The 26,786-nt window shown below is 27.3% G+C and overlaps 4 protein-coding genes across 8 annotated transcripts; 3 read left to right on the plus strand and 1 right to left on the minus strand.

Annotated features, from left to right (window-relative positions):
* The first annotated feature begins 795 nt into the window (after window positions 1-795).
* LOC141535183 (LIM and SH3 domain protein F42H10.3-like) lies at window positions 796-6,320 on the plus strand. 2 transcript variants are annotated; one of them, XM_074255012.1, is made up of 7 exons: window positions 796-955; window positions 1,060-1,501; window positions 2,051-2,145; window positions 3,150-3,421; window positions 3,962-4,192; window positions 4,360-4,508; window positions 4,671-6,320. In XM_074255012.1, exons 2-7 carry the CDS (start codon window positions 1,433-1,435, stop codon window positions 4,848-4,850), a joined length of 996 nt encoding a protein of 331 aa, XP_074111113.1. In that variant the 5' UTR covers window positions 796-955; window positions 1,060-1,432; the 3' UTR covers window positions 4,851-6,320. The 2 variants fall into 2 exon arrangements, with proteins under 2 accessions (XP_074111113.1, XP_074111114.1); XM_074255013.1 differs by having other exon boundaries at window positions 805-959.
* L(2)37cb (DEAH-box helicase 16 lethal (2) 37Cb) lies at window positions 6,321-11,522 on the minus strand. The gene is made up of 4 exons (XM_074255007.1): window positions 11,382-11,522; window positions 9,651-10,557; window positions 8,257-9,057; window positions 6,321-7,383 (listed from the first exon to the last, which is right to left on the minus strand). Exons 2-4 carry the CDS (start codon window positions 10,548-10,550, stop codon window positions 6,418-6,420), a joined length of 2,667 nt encoding a protein of 888 aa, XP_074111108.1. The 5' UTR covers window positions 10,551-10,557; window positions 11,382-11,522; the 3' UTR covers window positions 6,321-6,417.
* Window positions 11,523-11,641: 119 nt separating this feature from the next.
* Tango11 (transport and golgi organization 11) lies at window positions 11,642-14,609 on the plus strand. Of its 3 annotated transcripts, none has more exons than XM_074255015.1 (5): window positions 11,642-11,776; window positions 13,040-13,259; window positions 13,333-13,427; window positions 13,491-13,648; window positions 13,832-14,609. In XM_074255015.1, the coding sequence occupies exons 2-5, from the start codon at window positions 13,046-13,048 to the stop codon at window positions 14,043-14,045; spliced, it is 681 nt and encodes a 226-aa protein (XP_074111116.1). In that variant the 5' UTR covers window positions 11,642-11,776; window positions 13,040-13,045; the 3' UTR covers window positions 14,046-14,609. The 3 variants fall into 3 exon arrangements, with proteins under 3 accessions (XP_074111116.1, XP_074111118.1, XP_074111117.1); XM_074255017.1 differs by having other exon boundaries at window positions 11,652-11,772; XM_074255016.1 differs by lacking the exon at window positions 11,642-11,776 and adding an exon at window positions 11,865-12,029.
* Window positions 14,610-14,835: 226 nt separating this feature from the next.
* Window positions 14,836-20,154, plus strand: LOC141535182 (E3 ubiquitin-protein ligase RNF13). 2 transcript variants are annotated; one of them, XM_074255010.1, is made up of 7 exons: window positions 14,836-14,995; window positions 16,896-17,240; window positions 17,320-17,512; window positions 17,829-18,215; window positions 18,333-18,494; window positions 18,750-18,956; window positions 19,490-20,154. In XM_074255010.1, exons 2-7 carry the CDS (start codon window positions 17,058-17,060, stop codon window positions 19,711-19,713), a joined length of 1,356 nt encoding a protein of 451 aa, XP_074111111.1. In that variant the 5' UTR covers window positions 14,836-14,995; window positions 16,896-17,057; the 3' UTR covers window positions 19,714-20,154. The 2 variants fall into 2 exon arrangements, with proteins under 2 accessions (XP_074111111.1, XP_074111112.1); XM_074255011.1 differs by lacking the exon at window positions 14,836-14,995 and adding an exon at window positions 15,487-15,639.
* Window positions 20,155-26,786: the final 6,632 nt, after the last annotated feature.

The following is a 26,786-nucleotide window of genomic DNA, read 5'->3' on the forward strand; positions in this document are numbered from 1 at the left end:
AAGAGTAATTTAATTCATTTTAAATTTATTTCGCGCAAATAAATTATTTATAGTAAAATTAAACAATAAAATTTGATTTTTGGAATTTTATAGATCTTCAGCTGTCAAATGAAATTAAAATTATTTTAAAAATAATTTTTTTTATAATTATTAAGAAGTATTTGACTAGTGTAGTGATATAATCTGACGCTTTTTAAGATGTGAAACTTTTTAATAATATTTTTTTTTATAATAATTAAATTGCTATAAAATTCTAAAAATATTTTTAATGTCTGTCAATTTATAATACCTGAAGTTAGTAGTCAGCTGTTAGTTTACAAATTTTTTTTAATCAATCAATTACAATAAAAAATTGCGTCTAAAAATTTTCACTTGTAATTTTTATTAATTTTAACATGTGGAATTTTTTAAATAATAATTATGAAAATTAATTTAGCAGATATTTGATAATTTTTTTAATTTTTGTAACAAATAAATTATAACAAGAAAAAAATTATTAAAAAAAAATTGACATCTAGAAATTAAAAAAAAATTAAAAAATGCAATTTTTTCAAAATAGTTTTTTTGCTAAATAAAAATAAAAAATTGTCAAGTGACAGCTATAACTTTAATGTCATATAATAATTGCATTATTATAAAATTTAACAATAATTTTTAATGTTTATCAACTTCAGTGTCATAAAAATTCTCACTATAAATGTTTTTCAGTGTAGCCAACAAAAAAATTTAAGCCCTAGACTTTTTTTTTTTGTTTAAGTTTAGTACAGCAGGCTGTATTAATGACCACATCTTAGTATTTTAGTAGTAGCAGTAGAAAAGAGGAAGAATAAAGAAATAGAAAGAGGATAAAGTGATATTTTGTTTCGTCAACGAATACTACAGAATTAAAACGTCAATTGTGGTGGTATGGTATACTTTTCCTCGCGCACAGGTCCAAGAATATACAGTAATACACGTAGGTATATATACATATATATTTTAACACTTAAATACAAATGAAAAATATGTGTGAGATCCATTCAACACAAACACACACTCATTGACTGGTTCACATTCTAGATACAAGTCGTGGAACAATCAGCTGCAAAAAATAAGTATTTATTTATTAAACTACGGCATATATAATATTTAAAATATACGTAATATATATATTATTACGTGCAACAAGGATATAAATATATTTTTTCCTGAATATTATCCGACTGGTGTATGGGTTTGCGTCATTTGTGAATTGTATCCTCAAGCTCTTGGATGAGTTGGTATGGTTTTAAATGTGTGTGACGCATCAACGAAAAATTGCAAGCTGGCACCGTAGACTCACGTAAGGAAAGCTTTCTGTTCTCCAGGACTTGTTTTCCCGAGCGACAGTTTACTTGAAGAAAAACAAATAAATAAATTTATTTTTGGAGATACGAGCGTTTTATTATTTATAATGAATAAGACGTGTGCCCGGTGTGAAAAAACTGTGTATCCCATCGAGGAACTCAAGTGTCTGGATAAGGTTAGTTATTTTTGGTATTTATATTTATATTTTTAAGTATTAGTTTTTATTTAACTTGCTTAACGGCGGTAGATTATTTTAAAGACAGCTGGATGTTGGCCTGGAGAAAAAGTAACCGGTAGTAGTTAACCTTCTTTGACTGTCAGACATTTTAATGTCTCAATTTACAGGGAAAATATTTATTTTTAACGGTGATAAAACTGTACACTGTCGGAGGAAACGTCTAATTTACGTGAGAAAATACTATTTTTTTTTTAATCTTGCCTAAAAAAAATTTAGAAGAATAATAAAAGAGAGGGGTAGTGAATGTAATTGCTTTGTTTGACGTTCTCAATACTCTCTCGGTCTCACGGCCACGTTTAAATGATGTCATAAATTAATTAAATGAAAGAGAATTACGATTAATTTATTACTATTACTATGATCACTTTTATTTTCACTAATCTGATTCATTATCGAGTTTAATTATTTTATTTACTGTAATTAAATTTAAAGCGATAAATAAATCGGTGATTGACATTTTTTTTTTTTTTTTTATTTTTATTTTAGATATGGCACAAGCAATGTTTCAAGTGCCAAGGATGCAATATGACCCTCAATATGAGGACTTACAAGGGTTTCAACAAACAACCTTACTGCGAGGCGTAAGTATTTATCTTCAGTAATTTAATTATTTAATTAGAGAGTAAATAAATAAACATACGTCAAGTGATTTTGTTAGTGGCGGTGTCAAGTCATTGACTTAGTCACGTGGACGAATATTAAAATTATTTATTTAAACGAACGCCGAGGGAGAAGATTTTTTAAGGATTTAATCTTTCTTTGTGAAAGTTTCGTTACATATGACCTTATTTTTTTTATGCTAATTATTAATTGCCGAACAATGGATCTTGTAATTAATAATTGTCATTTTAGTATTCGTTTTTTTTTTATTTTAATTATTTTTTTTTATTACTTTAATTAATGATTTTTTTTTTAGTCATGAATGGAAAATAATTAGTAATATTAATATTTTTAAATACACTTCCGACAGTTTATTTAAAAAAAAAAATAGTACATTGAAATTAGCAAATACTTGATAATTTTTTTCAAAAATAAATTAGCTCTTAAAAATAATTAAAATTTTTGTAAAAATTTATTTATTAAAAAAATTATAAAAATTGTAAGAAAAAAAAATTTTTAAACTTATTTATAATTTTTCTATAATTGTTAGATAAAACTTGTTCTTTACATTAATATGATAATTATCTCTGTTATTTAACTACTAATTATAATGCTCATAAAAAAATGTCATGATTCATTTTCATCACTATTCAACTATATACGTATATGTTCTTAATTTTATATTATTAAATTTAATGATATAAATACATATTAAATAAGAAAGTTGATAAATTTTTATAAAAATTGAAATCAACTAGAAATATTAAAAAAAAAAAAAAATAAAATAATCTTGTTAATTCATGAAGAAAATTATTACAAATCATATTTTTTACTGTCGGAGTAAAAAAAAATTTTTTCTCGAATGAATCATTAAGAAACATTAAAATATATACAATGAAAAACGATTAGTAGAAATTATAAATAATACTTGATAAAAATTAATTTTAAAATATAATAATAACAATAATGAAAAATATTTTTTTAGGCATATACCAAAAGCCAAAGCGACAACAATGGCCGAAACACCAGAACTGAAACGCATCGCCGAGAACACAAAGATCCAGAGTAATGTTAAGTATCACGCGGAATTTGAGAAAACCAAGGGTAAATTTACACAGGTAGCCGACGACCCAGAGACGCTGAGGATCAAACAGAATAGTAAAATAATATCTAACGTCGCGTATCACGGGGACCTTCAAAAAAAAGCTATTATGGAGCAGAAGAGAACGATGACTGGAGAAAATGACGAACAAATAGGTAATTTATGTTTCATTTAGATTAGACTAATTTTAACTTGTCGTAATACTAAAGTTAGCTGACGTTTTAAATTTTTTATTTATTAAATTAGAAGTAAAAATATTCTTTAAAAATTGCACTCATAGTTTTTTTTTTTTTTTTTTTTTTTTTTTTTTCAATTTTTTTTAAAACAAAATTTATAAAAATTCTTTAATGTCAACTAACTTAATATTAATTAATTTGTCCTTGTAATTTGTCATTATAATTAAAATTAGCCGACGTTTTTAAATTTTTGATTTTTTTTTTTTTTTTTTTTTTTTTTCCATTTATTAAATTAGAACTAAAAAATTTTTTTTTAAAATTGCATTTATAGTTTTTCAAGTTTTTTACGAATGAAATTTTTTTTCGTAACAATTTTTTCAATAAAAAAAATTTAGAGATGTCGGCTAACTTAATTTTAATTTTGTCATTGGTCACTGATCTATATCATAACCATAATCAGTGTCGGTGGTGGAGATGTGTGTTTGCTATTGTGTCATTGTGTCGTAATGTGTGTTTTAGAGTATGTAGAATATACAGACGGTTCAATAGCACCTGCGAGCAGTGTTATTAACGCTAACGCTAACGTTAATGCTAACGCTAACATTGCAATGCCAGTGAGAACAGTAAGTCCTGTTCCAAAAACCCCGGGAAAAATAGCTGACTATGATCCAATAACTGAGGCTAGACCCAGTCCGTACTCAGCTAGACAAGCAGCTACTACTGTTATTTATACCAGTGATAAGGGCGCAGGTATGTTTTGCGCGTAACTGTTTTATGTTATTTTTTTATTGTTTAAGATTGTATTATAATATGCAATGCTTTATTTATATTGCTACTTGATATGTAAAGAATGTGCTTATTTAACTGTGTTGAGTAATTTTATTTATTCATTTTTTTTTATTTATTTTTTTATGCAGTAACAAATCCACCAGCAAGAAAAATAGGATCTGTTGCTGACATAGATCCAGTCAATGAGTATTACGGATCTTTAACGCCTGGTATTAATAATAATCATGTTCCACAACAGCAACAGCCGCACCCGCCTCCGGTACAAGCTAATACTTTGGTATATTTTTTTTTTTATTTTTATTATTTTAATTTATAATTAAATTAATTTAATTTATAAGTTTTTTAAAAATTAAATTATTTTAATTTATAATTTTTTTTACATTAAATTATTTTTTTATAATTTTTGTTTTTTTATTTTTTTATTTAAATAAAAAATCAGCGAGTTTATCGTGCATTGTACGATTACGAAGCACAAGATGTAGACGAAGTGAGCTTCTGCGATGGTGACCTGATTCTCAACTGCACGGCAATCGACGAGGGCTGGATGACGGGTCTTGTACAACGAACCGGACGTCACGGAATGTTGCCAGCTAATTATGTTGAACCAGCCCATATTTAATATATTATTATAATATTTAATAATATTTTATATTATCAAACAATAGACATTCACAACGATTTGATTTATCCGACAAATAATGTCTTTGTAAACATTGCGCATCGTTTATTTACACTGATTACTATTATTAATGTGGATTTAATACGAAAGAGATAAAAGAGACAAACAAATACTATAAAGAATACGAATTAATAATTGTCATTATATTGAGGGACCACATATATATTTTCTTATAAATGTGTCCACTTTGTTATTGCGTAATATTGATATATAATTCAGGAGATTAATTATTAATTAATAGTTAATAGTTGATAGTTAATTATAAAAACAGTGCCTTTTATAAATTTTTAGAGCATTTATATACTATTAAATCATTCCGTAATCTTCCAATTGTTTCGACAATCATAAATATTATTATATTAAATAAAATAAATTAGTTACTTTTTTTTTTGTTTTAATATTGTCATTCATTATTGTTTAAATAATATTTTTTCATAAATATAAACGCCATGAGTATTTAACTACTCATTAGCCTGAATGTTTAAATGTTAATTTTTAAATAATTGAAAAGTGTTAAAAATTGTTAGATTTTAATACAGTTATAACACGAATTACAATTTATATTTGATAGAAGGTTTAGAACTAAAATAATAATAATTAATATTACGGTCTAGACGATTTGTAAATTAATAAGACCACGACAATTGTCGGATTTTGCCTTTTAAATAATAATAGTAATAATTAATAATTAATAAAAAAAATAAATGAATATTTAAAAAATAAAGTATTTTTTGATTAATATTTAATAAAAAAAAAATAATTTTTGTAATTAATAATAGTTTAAATAAAAAATCGGGTTAAGATAAAGTTTAATAAATATGATTATTGTATCATTTTAAATTACGATATAATATACATATCTATGTGCATTATGTAGATCAAAGTTTACATTCTACTGTTCTATTTTCTGTATTAAAAAAATTATAATAATTATTTTTATTTTGTGCTAATAGTAAACAAATGTTGCTTTTAATGCTCTTATTTTAATTAGTACCCATATGTACAAATAAATTATTTTTTCCGATAAATTATTGTTCTTTTATTTTATCTATTATTATTATTATTATTATTATTATTATTATTATTATTATTATAATTCAAAAATTACCTTGTATCTCGTGAAATATTGACATTTTTAAAGATATAAGCTCATTCCGATGTTACACTCATCGAGACCTTTAATTTGAGTACCCACATCAATTTTTCATATATTTTATATATTTATATATATTATATATATGTATATATGAAAAATATATCAAAAATGCAAGTGGGTACTCAAATGAAAGCTCTTGATCAGTGTAACACCGGAATGAGCTTTTATTTTTAAAAACAGTGACTGCAAGGTTGCTGGTTAAGCTTAATAAATTAATTTGATTAAATACTAATAAAAATTATTTAAAAAAATAATTATTTTAAATTTAAATTTATTTTGGTGCTTCTTATATATTAACTATATACAAAATTTATTTATTAAAATAAAAAATATAATATTTAAAAAAAATAATCACGTGCCATCAGGCGCCGATCTTCCAACAACTTTCGGCATCTTTTTATTCGTTGAATCTTCAAGTTCCTTAGGCTTGTAATAGTGAGGAGCGACCTCAGCCAGCCAAGAACTTTCAATTTCTGTAACTTGTCGCATGTATTCTTTAGCAGTTACCACAAGTTCATGATACACGATCCACCTGGGTAGTTCCTGGAACAGAGAACTGTTAGGATGAATAGACACAGTCTGGTTGTGTTTGACCGTCTTGTAATTTCCACTTTTGGACAGCCTGGCAACGTGATAGAAATACCCAGCAGTGATAGATTTTCTAATAGCAACAGTGTCGGAGATCCCAGAAATTATATCCATCTCCACTCGCTGCATCAGTCCTACCAGCTGTTCTCTGACATCCCGAGCTCTTTTCATCGATTTGTACTGAATAAAATTCTCGTAGCACCAATGAGTACTGAACTCAGATTGCTGCCACTGGTTATATACATTTAAAAGTGTCAGATGATCTCCTCCAGGTACGTGGAAATTTTTCTTCGCCGTATCCGCGTAAATTATCTTATCTTTAGGCCGGAAGAAAATAGCTCCCGTAACTGATAACATTGCCGCAATCGTAGCGATTTCCTCGGAGCATTTGTACTTCTCGCTCGCAAGCAGCATCTTCGCCATCATCGGGTCCAGTGGAAACTCTGCCATCCTACGACCGAGCTTCGTCATCTCTCCCTTGTGGTTTATTGCTCCCAGAGCGTACAGCTGTTCTAAAGCAAGCACCAATATTTCGGACGGAGGTGGGTCTAAATAGTCGAAGTTTACTACGTCGTTAATTCCCAGAGCTTTTAAAGTCAACACAGCGTTTCCAAGATTTATTCTTTGAATTTCCGGGATAGTATTGTCTTCTAGTTCATGTTGATAAGCCCAAGCAGTGTACAGTCGGAAGCATTTTCCTGGAGCAACTCTACCAGCTCTTCCTGCGCGCTAAAAAAAAAAATTGTTTTATTTGTTATATTTAATATTATCATGATTTTTAAATAAAAAAAAAAAACATTTAATAATAATAATAATAATAATAATAATAATAATAAATAATGATGATGATAATAATAATATTCATAAGAATAATAATAATAAGCAGCTTGACTGGGATTATAACAGTAAGCTAAAAAAATTTTTTCTTTTTCTTTTTAACAAAAATTATTTTTTTTTAATCATTAAAAGTATAAAAACAATTTTTGTTGAACCCTGAATAATAACAATAATATATTATCTATATTATTAAGAGAATAAGAGAAATACGATAAAATTTGAATTAGTACCTTTTCAAGGTTTCATATAATTCTCACCGATAGTCAATTTATTATGATAAGTACTTAGGCAGCATTAAAAAATGCTCTGTCTCTAGATACTTAATTAAGAAATGAGGTTGTATCTTGTGAATTATTGACATTTTTAAAGATATAAGCTCATCCCGATGTTACACTCATCAAGACCTTTCATTTGAGTATCCACATCAATTTTTTCATATATTTCATATATTTATATATATTATATATATATGTATCTATAAAAAATATATCAAAAATGCATGTAGGTACTCGAATGAAAGCTCTTGATGAGTGTAACATTGGGATGAGCTTATATTTTTAAAAATATCAATATTCAAGAAAATACAGTGCAATTTAACAAAGGTCATTATTCAATTATGTAAAAAATTTTAATTTTTTTCTATTTAGTTCATAAGTCACGGCAATCACATAGTGACTGCATGGTTGCTAGTTTTGATTAATAATAATAATAATAATAATAATAATAATAATAATAATAATAATAATAATAATAATAAAACCTTACCTGGTTAGCCGACGCTTTGCTGATAGGAACTGTAATCAAGCTCTCCATTCCCGTCCGCGCATTAAAGTGATTTTGCTTCGCATACCCAACGTCAATAACATAAACAATATTGTCTATCGTCAACGACGTCTCAGCAATATTAGTAGCTAGAACAACCTTCCGAGAATTAGGTGGTGTCGGCTGGAAAATTTTAATCTGCATTTCACTGGGCAGATTGGCGTAAACTGGTGTAATAATCAACTCGCTCATTTTCAGCCGCATCGTTCTTTCTTGAAGAATTTCCTGACAAGTCTCAATGTCATCTTGGCCTGTAAGAAAGACTAGAATATCTCCACGCGGCTGAGTCGCATGGATCTGTAAAATCGAAACAACACAAGCATCAATGTAGTCAGCCTCTGGAGCTTTTGTGTAGTAAATATCGACTTTGTAGCGTCGACCAGGAATCCGGAATATAGGAGCGTCGTCGAAAAATTCACTGAACTTCTTGGCGTCTAAAGTTGCCGATGATATGAGAAGCTTCAGGTCTTTGCGTTCACGTGCTATGTCTTTGACAAGTCCAAAAAGGATGTCAGTGTGTAGCGTACGCTCGTGAGCCTCGTCGATTATTATCACGCTGTAAGTGTCAAGAGTAGGGTCACTCAGAAACTCTCGGTGCATAGTACCGTCAGTCATGTATTTAATTTTTGTACGTTGTGATGTACAATCCTCGAACCTGATGGCGTACCCGACTTCATTTCCAAGTTTTACGGCCATCTCATGAGCGACTCTTGCAGCAACGGACATCGCAGCGACTCTTCTGGGCTTTAATTAAAAAAAAAAATTATTTAATTGCATTAATTGCATTAATGATTTTTTAATTCGAAAAAATTTTACATAAAATTATGGTAAATATTTACAAGTGGGGTCAACGATTTTAATTTTCATTTTTTTGAACGAAATTTTTGTTTGATTTTATTGATATATTTTTTTTTTTTGAAAAATGCATAAGAAAATAAACAATTAAAAAAAAAAAAAGTTGATTATCACAATTTTAAGAAATTTAAAAAATTTTCAAAAAAGTTAATAAATTTTTTAGAAAATTGTGATCTTCAACTTTTTTTTCGTTTGTTTTTTTAATGTACTTTAAAGTACTTTTAATGTACTTTAATTTACTTTTCAAAAAACATCAAAAAAAGATAAAATATAAATTTTATTAAAAAAAAAGAGTGCAAAAATTTTTTCTAAATTTAGAATTTTTTTTAATGATTAAATAATTGTAATAAAAATTTTTTTTTTAATTTTACATCAAGATATTCACAAAAACTATTAATGTAATTTTTGTAAAATTATTATTATCATTATTGACTTAAATTTTTTAAATAATAAAAATAATAAAATCAATGATAATAATCTACCTGTGTACATCCAATTTTTTTATCGCCTTTGGTGAACCCAGCTTCATGTAAATACTGTGGAATCTGCGTAGTTTTACCGGATCCTGTTTCTCCCTCGATAATAAGGACCTGGTGCTCCTTAATGGCCTCAATGAGTTCTCTCTTAAAAGGATAGATAGGCAAACTCCTCTGAGTTTCTTGAATCGACTGCAATTTATTGTTCTCGACTGTCTTACTAGCTTCTTCCTCGTCTTCTCTTTTGATTTTATCAGATCCAGGCATCTGAAGCGCTTGGATAAACTCTATTTCATCATCCAGCAGCAGTTCATGGGCCTCAGTGCGCTTTTTGTCCTTAGCTCCGAATTTATAAACAGCAGAGCCCATCTGCTGGGATTCCCACCTACTCTGCTCAGAAATCGGAGCCTCATTCTCGGTGAGATCGACTACCGTGTCATCTTTCTCGCCCTTTCCTTTGGCCTCAGGCATATGGTACCTCTGGACACGTTCAAGATTCCGCGCTTTTTCATGCTCGTTTGCCAGCACCAGTAGCTGTTTTTTGTGCTCTAGTGCCCTTTTCTCCGACTCTGTCAGCGTTTCCTCGTCGAAGAGATACTCGTCGTCGATTATGTCGGCCTCCAACTCAGCAACTTTATCTGCTTTACGTTTTTCTAGATACTGCCGACGCGAAGCTTTCCTGAGCTCTGGCAGAAGCTTGTCGCGGGACTCAGTCTCCATTAGCTTCAGCCGTTTGGCAGCTTCTGCTGTCGAGCCCGCGGGCATCGCAATTTTACGGGTCTTAGCTTCATCTTTCCGGAGAAGACGTTCTGCAAATTCGTCACGTTCTTTGATGTCTCTCCGGGTTTCTTCCTCCGAGTCACTTTCATCGGAGGACTGTTTGTCTTTTTTTCTGTACTTGCTCATTTTTTTGCTGAAATTTTTATTGCTTAATTAATTATTTGATTAATAAAAAAAATATAATATTAATATATAAAACTAAATAATACTAAAGTTAGCCGCCGTTTTTAATTTTTTCATTTTTTTTTATCATTAAATTAGAAATAAAAAATTTTTTTTAAAAATTGCACTTGGAGGTTTTAAAGCTTTTTACAAATGAAAATTTTTTATTATTGTTTTGTAATAATTTTTTCAATAAAAAAAAATTCTAAAAATTATTAGATGTCGGCTAGCTTAATTTTTATATGAAAATTATAATTTTTATGACATTAAACTTAGCAATCACTTTACAATTTAACAAATTTTTTTAACAAATAAATTATGACAAAAAAAAATTAAAAATGCAATTTTTTAGAACAAATTTTTTTGTTAAAGAAAATTAAAAAATTGTCTAGTGACAGTTAAATTAAATGTCATATAATTTTTACAAAAATAATAGTAGCAGAATCTGATAACTTTTAGAATTTTTCTTATTGAAAAATTTATAACAAACAAATTTTTGAAAAAATTCCACATGTAGAAAATTTATTAAACAATTCATGAAATTTTTTTGTTGTAATTTAATTAATGAAAAAAACATGAAAAATTTTTAAATGTCTGCTAACTTCACTATTATTACTGAAATCAGCCGACGTTTGATAATTTTTGAAATTATGATGAAGAAAAATGTTTTTGAAAATTATCACTTGTAATTTTTTTTAATTTCTGCATGTAAAATTTTTTTACTAAATTTTTTCCTATAATAATTTAATTATTGAAAAAATTAAAAAAATTGTAAATGTAGAACGAGTAACTTACGTTTGTTTATTTTGATTATTTTCTAACTCAGTAATTTTACTTTATACTGTTAAGAAAACTATTGTCACTACCTTGAAAATTTTTTGATATAAAATTTGTTTTTTTATTTCAGATAAATTTATTTATTTTTTTAATCATTTAAAAATTATTATTTCACTCTAAACAAATTATAACTTTTTTAAAATAGGTTATGATTACAGTGCCTCCATTTGGCAGCAGTGCTGCCATCTATAAACATGAAAACTAATCAAATGTTTAATTTTTTATTATCCCGAATGATGGCTTGTACTAACTATTATCTCTTTTCATAATAAAATAAAATAAATATATGTATACACATTCGAGTGAAAAATAATAAGTAAGAGAATCACATGACATAACAATTAACAGTGTAAGTAAGTAACTTGTTTATATTTATTAACTATTGTCTGCGTTTAACCTTTAGTACCTATATCTTAATATTGTATCAGTAATAATAATAATAATAATCGACGTGCACAAAGAAAATTACTGTGATACAATTAGTAACCAAAATTCAAAAAACAAATATTTCATAAAAAAATATATGCGTAGTAAAATTTAAATTAAGGAGCATTTATTTTATTTCAAATTATTTCAAAATATCATACTGAATATTTAAAGAAAAAGGTAATAATTAATATGAAAAATTTATACTGTGACATTGTAGGTTATAGGGAGTAATATATCGCTCGTTTTCTTTTTCTTTCTTTTTATTGATTGTTTAAAAATATTTTCACTTTAATTTAAGAAATAATTGTAATTTTTTAAAATATCATTGATTGTTCCTGTAAAACATTCTTAGCTAAATTTTTATTTAAATTACTGTGCAATACTGGTAAAGTGTAAAAATGTATATATTAAGATATTTAAAATTGTAAACATGCTACTCTTTCTGAATGTACTTACTTATTATATTTAGTTAAGCTATACTTCAAATTTAAAGTATATTATTTATAAATAATACAAAATTTTTATACTTGAGCAAATATTTCTAATCTTAATTTTATTAATTATGTGAAACATAATTCTATGTATTTTACTTCTTGCTATTTGGCTTTATGCCTTGGAATTTAAATTCAATAAATAAAATAAAAAAAAAAATAAATAAATAAATTAAAAGAAATCGTGAAAATTGAGTAAGCCGTCATCTAACAATTTTCATAATTTTTTTTTTTTTTATTGAAAAAATAATAAAAAAATATTTAAAAAAATTTTTCATTTGTAAAAAAATTGAAAAACTATAAGTGCAATTTTTAAAAACTATTTTTTAATTTTAATTTGATTATTGAAAAGCGGTCAGCTGTCAATTAAAAAAAATTTTTTTTAACAAATTAATTACAGTAAAATAATGCTTCTAAAAATTTTCACTTGTAATTTTTATTAATTTTCACATGTTAAACTTTTTAATAATTTAATTGGTATAAATATCTAAAAAAATTTTTAATATCTGTCAACTTCAGTGTTATAAAATAATTATGATTTTGGTTTTGATTTCTTTTATAATCTTATAAACATTTATAAACTCTATTTATAGATCTAAATTGAACAAATAGTCAAAAATTTTATTCTTGAAAACCTCAAGACTGGTTGCAAAAAATAAATAAATAATACTGAATAGAAAAAAAAAATTATTTCAGTCAGTAATGTCAACATCACAGAGTCCAGCGGTATTCAATGGAGAAGTTGACAATTTTTATGACCAAAATTATGAAATGAATAATAAAATGAGATTACCAAAAACATTGAGAGTAGGTGATGAATTTAAAGATGATAATTCTAATGCTAATGACTCTTGGACACAACCAAGTCCTAATCAGGTGTTTGATATGCATATGCCTGATCGGATTCTTGTTGTTGGTAAATATATTATTTTTTGTTAAAATATTACAATAAAGCTTACAGAAATTTATTTTATAACATTGTTTTACAGGACATGATCAACATGTGGGGTTAAAAGCTCCACCTATTGAAATGACACTGGAAAATTCCGTTATCCCGCCGGAGCACACAATGACCAGAGTTCAGGTATAATAATAATAATGTCAATAATAATTGTAGGTGTTGATTGCTGGAAAAAATTATTTTTAGACTCCGCCACGAATTTTAACGCTAGGTGATCATTTTTTTCCAACATTTGATGATGAAAATGATGATGATTATCCCAATACAATAGCTGTAAATTCAACACTTCCAGTTACAAATGGACCTTTTGTTAGTGACACACAAATAGTGAGACGTAATGTAAGGTAAGAATTAAAAAAACAAATTTATTTAATTAAAGTTGAGAGGATGTAGGATTTAATAAAAGGACCTTAATCTTAATTTTCAATTAATTAAAGATTGATAAAAAAATGTATTATTAATTAGTGAATAAATTAAAAAAAAAAAAAAAATTAATATTGCAATATTATGCAACTGTAATTTATTAGAGAACAAACACCAGTTTGGAATAGTACTCTTGATGTTACGCTGCCGCAATCGGATGAAATTCAACATTTACGACGTCAGCTGGGGAAGCTCAATCGTCGAGTGATGGCTGTAGAATCTGTTCTGTACCAACGTCAACAACGTGATAAATATATTTATGCTATCACTGTTGCCTATTTTATATTCAAAGCATTCAATTGGATCACTAGAAATTGAATTTTCAATCAATATAATTTTTTTTAATTTTTATTAACATCAGAAGCGTAAGATAATTGCAAGAGTATAAAAAAACAATTTTTTTTGATTATTCAATTGAGAATTAATTTACCAATTCGTAAAATGATTTTTTTATTCAATTTTTTTTTTTTACTTTTTGATTGTGTGCTGAATTATGAATAAATAAAAATCCGTAGATTTTATCAATACTGGAAAATTAGAACCTTGTATTGAGTTGATGAAATTAAGCAAATTTTGATTTTTTTTTGTTTTGAAAAATAAAACACAGCTCGTAAATTATATTGAGAAATTATGAAAGTGATTTTACATAGAGCTTGTACATATTGCGTTTATGATTGTAGTTAATGATAATAACAAGACAATAGATTTAAAATGTTGGATATCATTTAAAAAAAAATAGCCATAATTATTTCAACAATTATAAAACACTATGCAATTATCCAATGAAAAATTTAATGAATTGTTGTGAATTTAATAAATTGTGATTCTAGTATTGATTTTATTGAAATAAAAATAAAAAATAAAAATTTAGTATTAAAAAAATTTTTTTTCCTTTTCTACCTTATAAAATATTTTTCATAATTTTTTTATGTAACAAAAAAAAAGAATAAAAAAAAAAAATCGCAATTAGATTTTGAATGTTAAAATTTTGACATTTTAAATTTTCGCGCCTAAAAATTTGCGCGCAGAACTCTCGCGCATTTATGTTCTGCGCATGCGCAAAAAATATTTTTCCTAAAGAAAGCGGCCGTACATACAATATATCATACTTTTACGTAAAATTAAAAAAAAAAAAAAAGTATTATAACCATTGTACTTGTTACTCATTTTAATACAACAATTATATATCCTCATGAGAGTGCATTTAATAATACCTGTGTAATTTATCAAAGTGACATTATATCCACATAAACTCCAAAATCTCAATGGTAAGATTGCAAAAGCCAATCAGTTATTCTTCAACTTCAAAACAATCATTCATTTTTACAAACATAATTTTTTTTTTCCAACTACTTTGCTTCCACTCCTGTCAAATTTTTTCTATCATCATATCTGTTAACCTATCAACCCTCAACTATCAATAACAATTTTTCATCCTTGTTCACAAATAAGTGTTGGATATTTTTTTTTGCAGGTACTATTTAAAAGATATCCAAGTAATTACCCCAACTTATGACTTATGACAATGGATTTTAATCATTAAGACGTAGTTAATGTGTATTTTAAATATATGTGACATTACAACCTTGATATATTAAGTTATATATTTGCCAAGTGATAACTATGTATTATGTATGTGTATATATATATTTAAATATATATTTTTATTTATATATACAAATTGGTTATCCACTCCAATTTATATATCTATATATATATTATATACACACATATATTATTTACATCATTGATGCATTTTTTTTATTTCTAACTCTCATAAGTGCAGTCCCCTGATTATACTAGTTTTATTTCCTTTGCTTTGTATTTGATATCAGATGACCTATATATACATTAAAATTTATTTTAAATAGTGTATTATTATTGCTAATACGTAATAACATTGTCATTGTTGGTAATTAGTGATGATTAATTAATAGTCAATCTTGCTGTTTTTATTATAATTTTTTTTGTTATTGTTTTTAGATACTCTACCAAGGAGTATTACTTACTTACGGCAATTATAGTACAAAGTGATATTTAGTTAAGATTTTAATGTAGATTGTAATAGTTTTAATTTTTTTATTGATGTATACGAGAATTATTTCCGGATTAGATAATTCTTTTTCTGTTTAAGTACGCTGAATCATTTTTAAATTATTTCCTTGTTTAAATTATTACTGTTTTACTACGGACCATAGTGTAATAATAATAATAATAATAATAATAATAATAAGAAGAATAATAATAATTTTTTTTTATTTTAATTTTCAATAATTATCTTTAATTTATTGCTCTTAAATAATGATACTGAATTTAACATAATATAAAATTTTTTTAACAACAAATAAATTATAATAAAAAAAAATTTTTTTTTTTAATAATTTATTCTAAAAATTGTTTAAATGTTTGTTAATTACAGTATAATTTTGAATGAATTAAAATAATTGTTAAATCTATATTATTAGAAGAATAAAAAATGACATTAAAGTTAGCTGTCACTTGAAAATTTTTGAATTTTTTTTTTTAAATAAATTTGCTCCAAAAAATAATTTTTAAAAAATTGCATTTTTAGTTCTGTAAAATTTCTAAATGTCAATTTTTTTTGCCATAATTTATTTATTAAAAAAATTCTTAAAATTATTAACTATCTGCTAATTTAATTTTCATAAATAAAAAAAATTTTGTTTCATTGTAAAAATTTAGTGTCATTGCAAAGGTTTTGACTTGACTTTGTGCTTTTTCAAGGTTTCATATCTTTTCAATGCTCTATAGCTAAATACTAAAGACATTTTTAAAGATATAAGCTCATCCCGATGTTATACTCATCGAGACCTTTCATTTGAGTATCCACATCAATTTTTCATATATTTTATATATTTATATATATTATATACATGTATATATGAAAAATATATCAAATATGCAAGTGGGTACTCAAATGAAAGCTCTTGATGAGTGTAACATCGGGATGAGCTTATATCTTTAAAAACTTCAATATTTAAAAAATTACAGTGCAATTTAACAAAATTCATTATTTAATAAAGCAAAATTTTATTTATTTATATTTACAAGTCACGGCTGTCACATATTAACAGCAAGGTTGCTAGTATAAATAAATAAATTAAATTGTAAATTGAAAATAATAATTTTTTATTTATTCTGTTCCAGGGCAGTATTTATCCATCAATAAAAACCAGTGATGTAAAATTAAGTCACTTGACACACGACGATTTATAGGATGTGATATATCCTTATGGGGTGAAAGTGCCTCATAACGCTGTAACAATAATCATCACAGTGTAATAAACCTCGACCAAACACACAACGATAATGTTGTTATACTGCTGTAGCTCGAGCCACCGCGTGTTGTTATGTCTGACACTGTCAACAATGGCCGCGAATGTCTACGGCGACATTCTTGTTTTCTCAGATAATTCGCAGCCGGAAATAGAAGAGGAGTTCCGCGATGTACCTGCTAGATTCGGCCCACTTATTCCCGTCGAGGGAATCCGAGTAATTATTATTATTTATTTATTCATTCAAAATTGTTTTAGTTTTATTATTCATGAAATGATTATTAATTTATTTATAGGGGAGAGTTGTTTACGCACAGCCGCCAACAGCGTGTCGTGTAATAGCTCCACCGCCGAATGAGACTAATTACACCGGTTTATGGATAGCATTAATAGCTCGTTATAATTGTAGTTTTGAAATAAAAGTACGAATGGCACAAAAAGCTGGCTATGATGCTGTTATTGTTCATAATGTTAATAGTAATGAGTTAGGTGAGTAATTTTATTAATTTATTTATTGATAAAAAAATTCAGGGTAAAAAAAAAATTTTTTTTTTTTAATAAAGAAATTTTTTCTTTTGGCTTTAATGAATATTTATTTTATTCAAGAATTTTTGTCAGTAGTAAAATGACAAAAATTATAACACTGACATTAGAAGGCACTTGATAATTTTTTTATTTTAATTTAAAAATAAACTCGGTTAAAAAAATTGTAATTTTTTAAATAAATTTTTCTCACTTTAATTTATTTATTAAAAAAATTCTAAAAATTAATATTAATTAAAAAAAAAATTTAATTATTCAACAGAACCAATGTCAGCCAAGGAACCACTTGGAATAATTATCCCATCAGTATTTGTAAGCTCGATAACGGGCTTAATGATAAAACAAAATTATTTATGGGACAATCATTTCTCAGTGTTGATAAATGATGATATTCCATTTAATATCAACACACATTTGTTACTCCCGTTCGCGATTGTTGTGGGCATATGTTTCCTAGTCATGGTTATTTTCATGGTTGTAAGATGTATAAAAGATAGACGTAGACAGCGTAGGCATAGATTACCTAAGTCGAGTTTGAAGAAAATACCCACACACAAGTACACAAAGGGCGATCCTTATGAGACTTGTGCCATTTGTTTAGACGATTATGTTGAAAATGATAAGCTGCGTGTACTACCTTGCGCTCATGGTGAGTATTTTTTATTTTTGTTATTAAAATATAAAAAATTAAATACCTTTAATATAAAAAAAAAAAAAAAGTCTACGTAATCAAGACTTATTTAATAATTAATAATTTTTTTTTCAGCATATCATACAAAGTGTATTGATCCCTGGCTGACGAAAAATAAGCGCGTGTGTCCAGTTTGTAAGCGCAAAGTTTTCGCAGCCGATGAGAGAATAATCACTGACGGTGAAAGTGATTCAGATGCCGATGACTCGACTCCACTAATCAGAGATGGTCATCAAGGTAAATTTAAATTTATTTATAAATTTTAGGAAGTTTATAATTTTTTTTTTAAATAAATATTTCAATTAATAATTTAGACAAAAAATAATTCAGAGATATAAAATAACCAAGACTAAGTACCAAAATAGTCTTTTGTATACTGCAATTAAATACTTTAAGGGGTTACATAGGTTTCGTCTATTTATCTACATTTTTTTTAGGAAATAAATAAATAAATTAAATTAAATAAATAAATAATAAAAAAAAAATTTCCAGGCACACAAGGTGGTACATTCTCACCACAGCGTGAGAATCCATTCACCCGAGCATTAAGATCACACCTGAGACGTAATTCAAATTCGTCAAACAGCAGTGACGATTCCTTCAGGTCGCTGATAACATCAGGCGGTAGCAGGAGCTCCCACAACGGTGAGACATCTGGCAACACAACCTTTCTAGTATCGGACACTCACAGCATCAATGGTGAGTACTTTGTTGCATAATTTATTTATATATTATTGTTATTATTATATCGCTTAATCAATATAACAATATAAGCCTAAACACTTCCATGTAATCTGCATTTTAACTGATAGCGTATCAGAGATTGCTCACTAAATAATAAAATAATTATCGCGAGTTTTAATAACATTTCTCAGCATTATTATTAAATACTTGGAATATTTATTTTTTAAAAATGCATTTTTTTTTTATTGAATCTCTGTAAATTGTATCTGAAAGCCCTTTAAATAAGCTTCAATTTGAGTAACATATCATATGTGTAGTTTTAAAATTAAGTCCTATTCCATTATAATGATTATGAAATTTACTGTTGCATTTTTTTTTTTTTTTTTTTAAATACAATCCCAGTAGTTTTTTATTTTTTCATTATGAAAAATCTACTTCCATTTCAGCTGCCTAATGGCATTTTTTTTTTTTACTTATTAAAAATAATAAAATAATTTTTAATAAAAATAAAATAAAATAAAGGACTTGTAAATTGTTTAATTGTTCAGGTGAACCGTCCGATTTCGAACGCTCTACAGACAGTAATGATACTTTTACGGTTACTGTGTGTAGTGCAGACGCTGAAGAACATCCAGCATCAGTGGTTCACATTTCACAATCTCAATCTCAATCTGCAGTGCAGGTTCCACCTACAACTTTCGCTCCTGTTAATTCACATCAGGATAGTAATTTTAATTTAGCTGAAATGTTACGGGGTAAATTTAGTGTTTAATGACATTTACACAAATCACATATTTTATCTCTAAAAATTATTATTATTATTATTATTATTATTATTCGAATGGGATGAATGATCGTTGAATTTTTGTCAGATAAACAAAAAAAAAATTACTTTTTACATACCAAGTAACTTTTATTTTATTATTATTTTTTATTGCTAAAAATTAGTCGAGTGCGTGAATATTTAATTAACAACATATTAATTAATAGTATTTTGAATATTAATTATTTTATAATTATTTTTACACGTCTATTATTTAAAATTAATTTATGGTGAGTAAGTTTGGCTTGATATTTATATATTGATAAAAAAAATTTTATTTTTTGAATATCAAAATTACTGGATAGTAAAATTAAGCCGCAATTACGTAAAAAATATTTAATTATTTTAGATAAATAATTAAAGCATTATTTTTATATTAAATTTTTGTTGAAAAAAAAAAAATTTAATTAATTCTAAATAATTAATAATTAATGAAGGTGCTTGATTAAAATAGAATTTATATATTAAAATTAATGTAAGGGTATTAATAAATAATATCAGAACAAAAAAAAATATTCAGTTGACGAATATATATATATATATATATATATATATATATATATATATATATATATATATATATATATATATATATATATATATATATATATATAAATTTTATTATCACTTTCATTCAACAGTAAACAACTGATTAATAATAATAATTGTAGATCAAAGATAATTTGAATGAAAAAAAAAAAAAAAATTGAATAAATAATTGGCTCTTATGCCTGTGATACAGTCGTGTAAATAATTGTTGATAAAAAATGAAAAAATATAAAATAATAATAATTAATAATATTAATAATAATAATTATTGATTGACCAAATATTAAAATTCCTTTTTAATGCAGGACATAGTATAAAGGCAAATAATTAAAAAAAATTACGATATACTGATTAAAATAATTATTAATAAATAATATATTGATTATGAATATTACCATAAAATTTATTATAATTATTTAATAACAGTAATGTTATTATAATTAATTACATTTAAATTTTAATGTAATTTTATCTCTAGGGTTTAATTATTTGATTAAGTTGAATCTGTAGTCATGCATTAATGATAATTACTTTGATAAATTGCTATTGATATACGTAATATTATTCCTGTGTAATTCAAATAAATCTATATATATGTCTTTCATAAATAACACTAGAATTATTAACTCAAATAATTTTTTTATTAAAAAATTTTTTATTGCAATAATTACTTTCGGGTATTTTTTTATAAAACACAATTTAAATTATCCACAAAATATTAAATTGATCGATTTAATACCCCAATAAAAAAATGACAGTGTTTTATAGTCAATTAATAATATCGGAAAAGTCTCAAGAGTAGTGCCAGCATATAGCTTCCTTAAGCAGTTGAATCAGCGATTTCCGTCCTCACCCGGCTTTTATTCTGTGTAACATCCACACAATGCAACCAACTTTATTGATAGTTATAACTACCCTGGGATATCGCTACGTCTTAAAAGTAAAGGCGAATTAAGTGGCTGTAAGTAATACTGATAATTTATATATGTATAGAATCTGTCGGTGAGTAAAAACAAATAAGTCTACATCTATCGAGCATATTCCCAAGATTTATGGCTTTTTTTTTATTGTGTAATATATATATACAACAAACCAAATTACTTTGTAGCTTTATAAATGCTTTTTTCCTCTACTCAAATCTTTCCTCGTTTTATTTATAGATTTTCTTTATCATCATTTACTTTGGTCAATTTCAAACCCGCTATTTTTTTTCTTCTCAAAAAAAAAAAATGATTTAAATATAACAATTTTAAAAATTTTTTTGACCTATATTATTAAAAGAAAAAGCAAAATTTTGTGGCCAGTGTATTTATCTGATAAAATGGGTTTTTATGCATTCAAAAATGCTCTATCTCTTAATACATAAATAAGAAATTACCTTGGATCTTGTGAACTATTGACATTTTTAAAAATATAAGCTCATTCCGACATTACACTCATCAAGATCTTTCATTTGAGTACCCTCATCATTTTTTCATATATTTTATATATTTATATATATTATATATATGTATATATGAAAAATATATCAAAAATGCATGTGGGTATTCAAATAAAAGTTCTTGATGAATGTAACATCGGGATGAGCTTATATCTTTAAAAATGCCAAAAATTAAGAAATGACCTTGTATCTTGTGAATTATTGACATTTTCAAAAATATAAGCTCACCCCGACATTACACTCATCAAGACCTTTCATTTGAGTACCCACATCAATTTTTCATATATTTATATATATTATATATATGTATATATGAAAAATATATCAAAAATGCATGTGGGTACTCAAATGAAAGGTCTTGATGAGTTTAACATCAGAATGATCTTATATCTTTAAAAACGTCAATATTTAAGAAAGTACGGTGTAATTTAACAAAATTTATTGTTTAATAAAGCAAAATTTTATTTATTTAAAATTTACAAGTCACGGCAATTACATAGTGGCTGCAAGATTGCTAGTTTTTAATAAAATTTAAAGCCAAAAATTTTTTAATAATCAACAAAAATTTGTTTATGAAATCATTATAATAAATTTCTTTAAATTTTTATTTTTAAAACTTGCATACTAAAAAATTTATTTTTTACTATAATTAAAAAAAAATGTTTTCCACTCCAAGAATTTAAAATAAAACATTTCATAATCAAACATTTTTAATTAACTTTCCTTTACATTTCAACTTCACTCGAGAATTTCGGTATTTTCAACAAATAATAATAATTATTATTATTATAAACTATTTTGAATAAATATGTACAAATATATATGTAAATTCAGTACCATCCATTACAGTCTATTACAAAAGCCAAAAGTTACATGTATAGAGCACCAATGTAGGGTCTGTTTGAATTGATAGCAGCCGCAAAATATATATATATATATATATATATATATATATATATATATATATATATATACCAATACAATATAAAACAGTATAAAATATTATCCTCATACATATTAACTGCATTGAAATCAAAAATACATACGCGACAGTATGTGAATGTGAATGAGCCGAATATGAAAGACGGGAGACCAAAATTAAATATTTTTCGTCTCTTTCAGTTATTCATGCCTTTAGAATTTGGTCTCAGCCCGTTTTATATAACATCCCTCGACTCCGAATTCTGTATAGCGTACATATATATTCTCCCGTTTTTCCGGCCCTTCTCTCACTTGCATTCGCCCTCTTTTTCTGCTCATCTGTTGGGTTGTGTCGGTCCCTGCATCTTTCCATTTTCCATATTCTATATTCCCACACAGCACTATATGTCTGTCTGTACATCTATAAATATAAAATACATGTGTGTAACATAACGAGTGTGTACGCTCACTCTGTTGAGATTACGTCCGCGTTACTAGTCGTGCCGGAGGGCGAGTGCTCGCACGTGACAGCACAATACCGCTTAAAGTTCGACCCTTTAGCATCGACCGATGCTATTCTCTCTTTTTGTATATATATATACATATATGTACATATATCCGAATTATCATTTTACCTCCAGCTTATCCTTCGGAGCTCGTATGTGTCAACTGCGCTTTACTTCTATTCTCTGCCAATACTACTCTATATTCTAATATTAATTTCAGTTTGTAATTCGCCTAGGTAACTTTTACTTTGAATTGTTTTGTAATTCATTGCACAATTTATTTACCAACTTTTGACAAAAGTAATGGTAATTATATTATTGCAGATAAATTTATTTATTTTTATTGAAAATTTTAATTGAAATTTGAGTTTTTTTTATGAAACTTTGATAAATTAATTTAAGTATCATTTTATAAAATTAAAAAGTTGTTTTTTTTAAGCCAAAGTCTGAATAATTAATTTAAAAAAATATAATTTTCATAAATTTAAAAAAAAAATATAATTTTTATAAATTATATTAAAAACTGCAAAAATTAATACTTAGAATTTTTTTTTTATAAAAATTTCATTTAAAATTGTATTTTATTTTTATTATTTGCTAAATTATTTATTAATGATTAAAAAGAAAATTTTTCTAATGATTCAGATTTTTTTTTAAATGAAAATGATAAAAATTATTGAATTTTATTAATTGAAAAAATTATTGACATAGTTTTAAAAAATTATCCAGCCAGTAAAAATATTTAATAATAAAGATTTTAAATTCCAATTTAAAATTTTTAAAACATTAATTGTTTTAATCTGAGTTATTTTTGTGAAAAAAAAATTTTATTTCAATCGAATTAGTCAAAAAATAATTCAACAAAATAAAAATCAAATTTTTATTTTTTTCTCGGATTAATAGAAACCAATAACTCTTCATAATTAATAAAAATTAATCCCCAAGTTGAAAAAAAAACTAATAATTTCCTCATAATAACCGAGCAATTAATCTTCAGAGACGGATATAGTACAAGCCATCGATTAAGTAAATACCAAAAAAGTTAAGCACCGTTTGATTAACAACGATACTCTCTCCTTAGGCATGCGCATTTTCTCTCTAGCAAACCTTTTAATTTAATGCCCGACAATATCACGCGCCAACTCTTGTCACGTGTCCTAAAGACATTCTTCTAAAAAAAAAAAATAAATAAATAAAAAAATAAAAAAATAACCAAAGAATAAAATTGTCGGATTTAATCTCGATTTGTGCCAAAGTTGCGCTGGGCGAGCATGTGTGTATAAAATTACAATGGCACGAGCCCAATTTCATAACAAGTGGTAAAGCTTACCACCACTAAAACGTGTAACATCCCACCTCAGCCGCTGAAAGAGGACACAATCGTAAAGATAGGAGTCGGGAGTAGAGTCTTGTATGCACTCATTTAAACATTTATCTCTTTCTCTCTCTCTATATATGTATATATTTATATATTTTATGTTTGCATGTACGGAGATAAAGATACAAATAAAGATAAGGGAGGAAAATCTTCATAAGTAAGAGCGAGAGGCTCTCAGCGAGTGGCAATCGGACAGGCAGGCCGCGTGACTAAATTCTCTTGTTCTGCAGCTGGTTCTGAATTATCGATTCCATATAAATTACTCTCAATACATATGTACTTATACACGTTCTCTAAACACGCACACACACACACACATACACACACACACAGAGCACTAAATTTCCCCTACAACCCCTTGAAGAGCGGATCATGCGCACTCTTATCAATCCACTTACTTCTGTCTGACTAAATATCTTCCATAATCCCTGAATCGCGGGCGCCACCGTCAGGACCGTCGATCCACTGCGCAAGCTTTAGATCAGCGCGCCAAGGAGCTTTTTTACGAATTTATAACAATCAGCTGGCGATTTGATAAATTTTTTTTTTCAAAACAAAAAAAAATGATTTTTTTAAGCGCTCAAAAAATTAATTGAAAATTTTGAAGAAAAAATAGTTTAATAGTTTGAGGGAGAGATTCGCGGGTCGGCAAGCGAAAAGGGGGACTTGGCGGGTGCGGTGTCGCGTGGGAGCGAAGAGGACCAGGACGTTGGGTGGTGGATGGCCGGAGGACCAGCTGCGGGGCAAAGGGACGAAACGTTGACGGCGCTGAGGTGTAGGCGTCGGATAGCCCGGGCGGGGAGCGGCAACAAACGAAGATGGCGGAGGTTGCGACGCCCGCCTTTCACCCACGGTAAACTAAGAAACGGCCGGCTCTGTGTGTGTGACATCCTTCACCTTCCTGTCACACTTATTCAAACGTTATTATGTGTTTATTTATCGGTAATTACATTAGTAACCTTCTTAATTAATTATTTAACTATCCTTTTAATTATTCCAATAATTATTTCAATAAAATTAAATCAAAATTCTATTATAAAAATAAATTTAAATTTTTATCAGTGACTTGAATAATTTTTTCACAATGAGCACATCCACTTTTTTACTCTAAAAAAACTGTCAATTGTTTTATCGCGAAAAAAAAAAAAAAATAAAAAAGTGTCGGTAATTAATAAAAAAATTAAAACTATAAAACGAGTGGCGAGTGTCAGTGAAAAAAATTCCCCGATGATGATTAAACGGGTGTTCACTTAATAAAAAAGCCCGAAAGGTTCAGCGGGAGAGAAAGTATGTAGCCGATGATTATATAGATGATCCTTGGAGGGTTTTCGAGCGTACTATCTCTCGAGATTTCTCTCGCGAGAGAGAGACCGAGGAGCCGAGGTTGGAGCTGGCATCTTTCCGTCCTCGGTATAACAAAGTCTGTGTGTGTGTGTGTGTGTGTGTGTGTGTGTGTGTGTGTGTGTGTGTGTGTGTGTGTGTGTGTGTGTGTGTGTGTGTGTGTGTGTCCATAATCTATAAATCCGTCTCTGTTTAGCACAGCAAAAGGTTGTGTCAGCTCCCTCTCGCTGGCTGGCTGGCTGGCTGGCTTGATCTTGGCGGTGGTTGCGCCCAAGTTAGTGTGCCACCAGTGCGTTGGTGGCAGTCTCGAGCCCCGTGACTCGAGGAAGGACGTGTGCGCATCGCGCGACTCGTGCGTGCGTCCCGGGGCAATGCTACCCGTTTTAGTTTTTCTCTTTACGTTTTATTAACTTATCTTCTGAACTAACCTTTACTAGACTCTTGATAAATTCTGAAATAATAATAATAATAATTAAAAAACCAAAAATTAATACTAAAATAAAAATAAAAATATTTAATAAAAAAAAAAACAGTGATGAATTACAGATCTCCTATCTATCGACCGACAAAATAAGTTTATCTGGTGTTTCTGTCACTATCACTGTCACTGTGTTATTAATTAATTAATGAACATTGGTTTAATTTAAGTGGCGGAGGATTGAATTAGTGTCGGTATTGTTGGGTTACAACTAAAAGTAAAACTAAAACTGGAGTAAGTTGTAAGTACCAGCGGATTATTCTGGGATTTTTTGGACAGTGAAACAGGGAAAGATTGCTCCGCCCCCTGACAGCCGTGCATACGGCTGGTTGCTCCGGGGGAGGTAGGCGAGGTTTAGTTCCATTCTCGCTGTCGAAAGGACACACTGTACGGCGGCCGTGGCTGTGG

This window comes from Cotesia typhae, unplaced genomic scaffold (genome assembly GCF_013202065.1).
Source record: "Cotesia typhae breed Kobodo isofemale line unplaced genomic scaffold, CoteBio_Ctyphae scaffold_13, whole genome shotgun sequence".
Taxonomy (NCBI): Eukaryota; Metazoa; Arthropoda; class Insecta; order Hymenoptera; family Braconidae; genus Cotesia; species Cotesia typhae.

Bases quoted from the DNA above. Each gene is read 5' to 3' on its own strand.
- LOC141535183 (XM_074255012.1), top strand. From the start codon at position 1,433: ATGAATAAGACGTGTGCCCGGTGTGAAAAAACTGTGTATCCCATCGAG. The intron at 4,193-4,359 runs GTATGTTTTGCG...TTTTTTATGCAG, and splicing joins TACCAGTGATAAGGGCGCAG to TAACAAATCCACCAGCAAGA. The intron at 4,509-4,670 runs GTATATTTTTTT...ATAAAAAATCAG, and splicing joins CGGTACAAGCTAATACTTTG to CGAGTTTATCGTGCATTGTA.
- Tango11 (XM_074255015.1), top strand. From the start codon at position 13,046: ATGTCAACATCACAGAGTCCAGCGGTATTCAATGGAGAAGTTGACAAT. The intron at 13,428-13,490 runs GTATAATAATAA...AATTATTTTTAG, and splicing joins ACACAATGACCAGAGTTCAG to ACTCCGCCACGAATTTTAAC. The intron at 13,649-13,831 runs GTAAGAATTAAA...GTAATTTATTAG, and splicing joins ATAGTGAGACGTAATGTAAG to AGAACAAACACCAGTTTGGA.
- LOC141535182 (XM_074255010.1), top strand. From the start codon at position 17,058: ATGTTGTTATACTGCTGTAGCTCGAGCCACCGCGTGTTGTTATGTCTG. The intron at 17,241-17,319 runs GTAATTATTATT...ATTTATTTATAG, and splicing joins TTCCCGTCGAGGGAATCCGA to GGGAGAGTTGTTTACGCACA. The intron at 18,957-19,489 runs GTGAGTACTTTG...TTAATTGTTCAG, and splicing joins GGACACTCACAGCATCAATG to GTGAACCGTCCGATTTCGAA.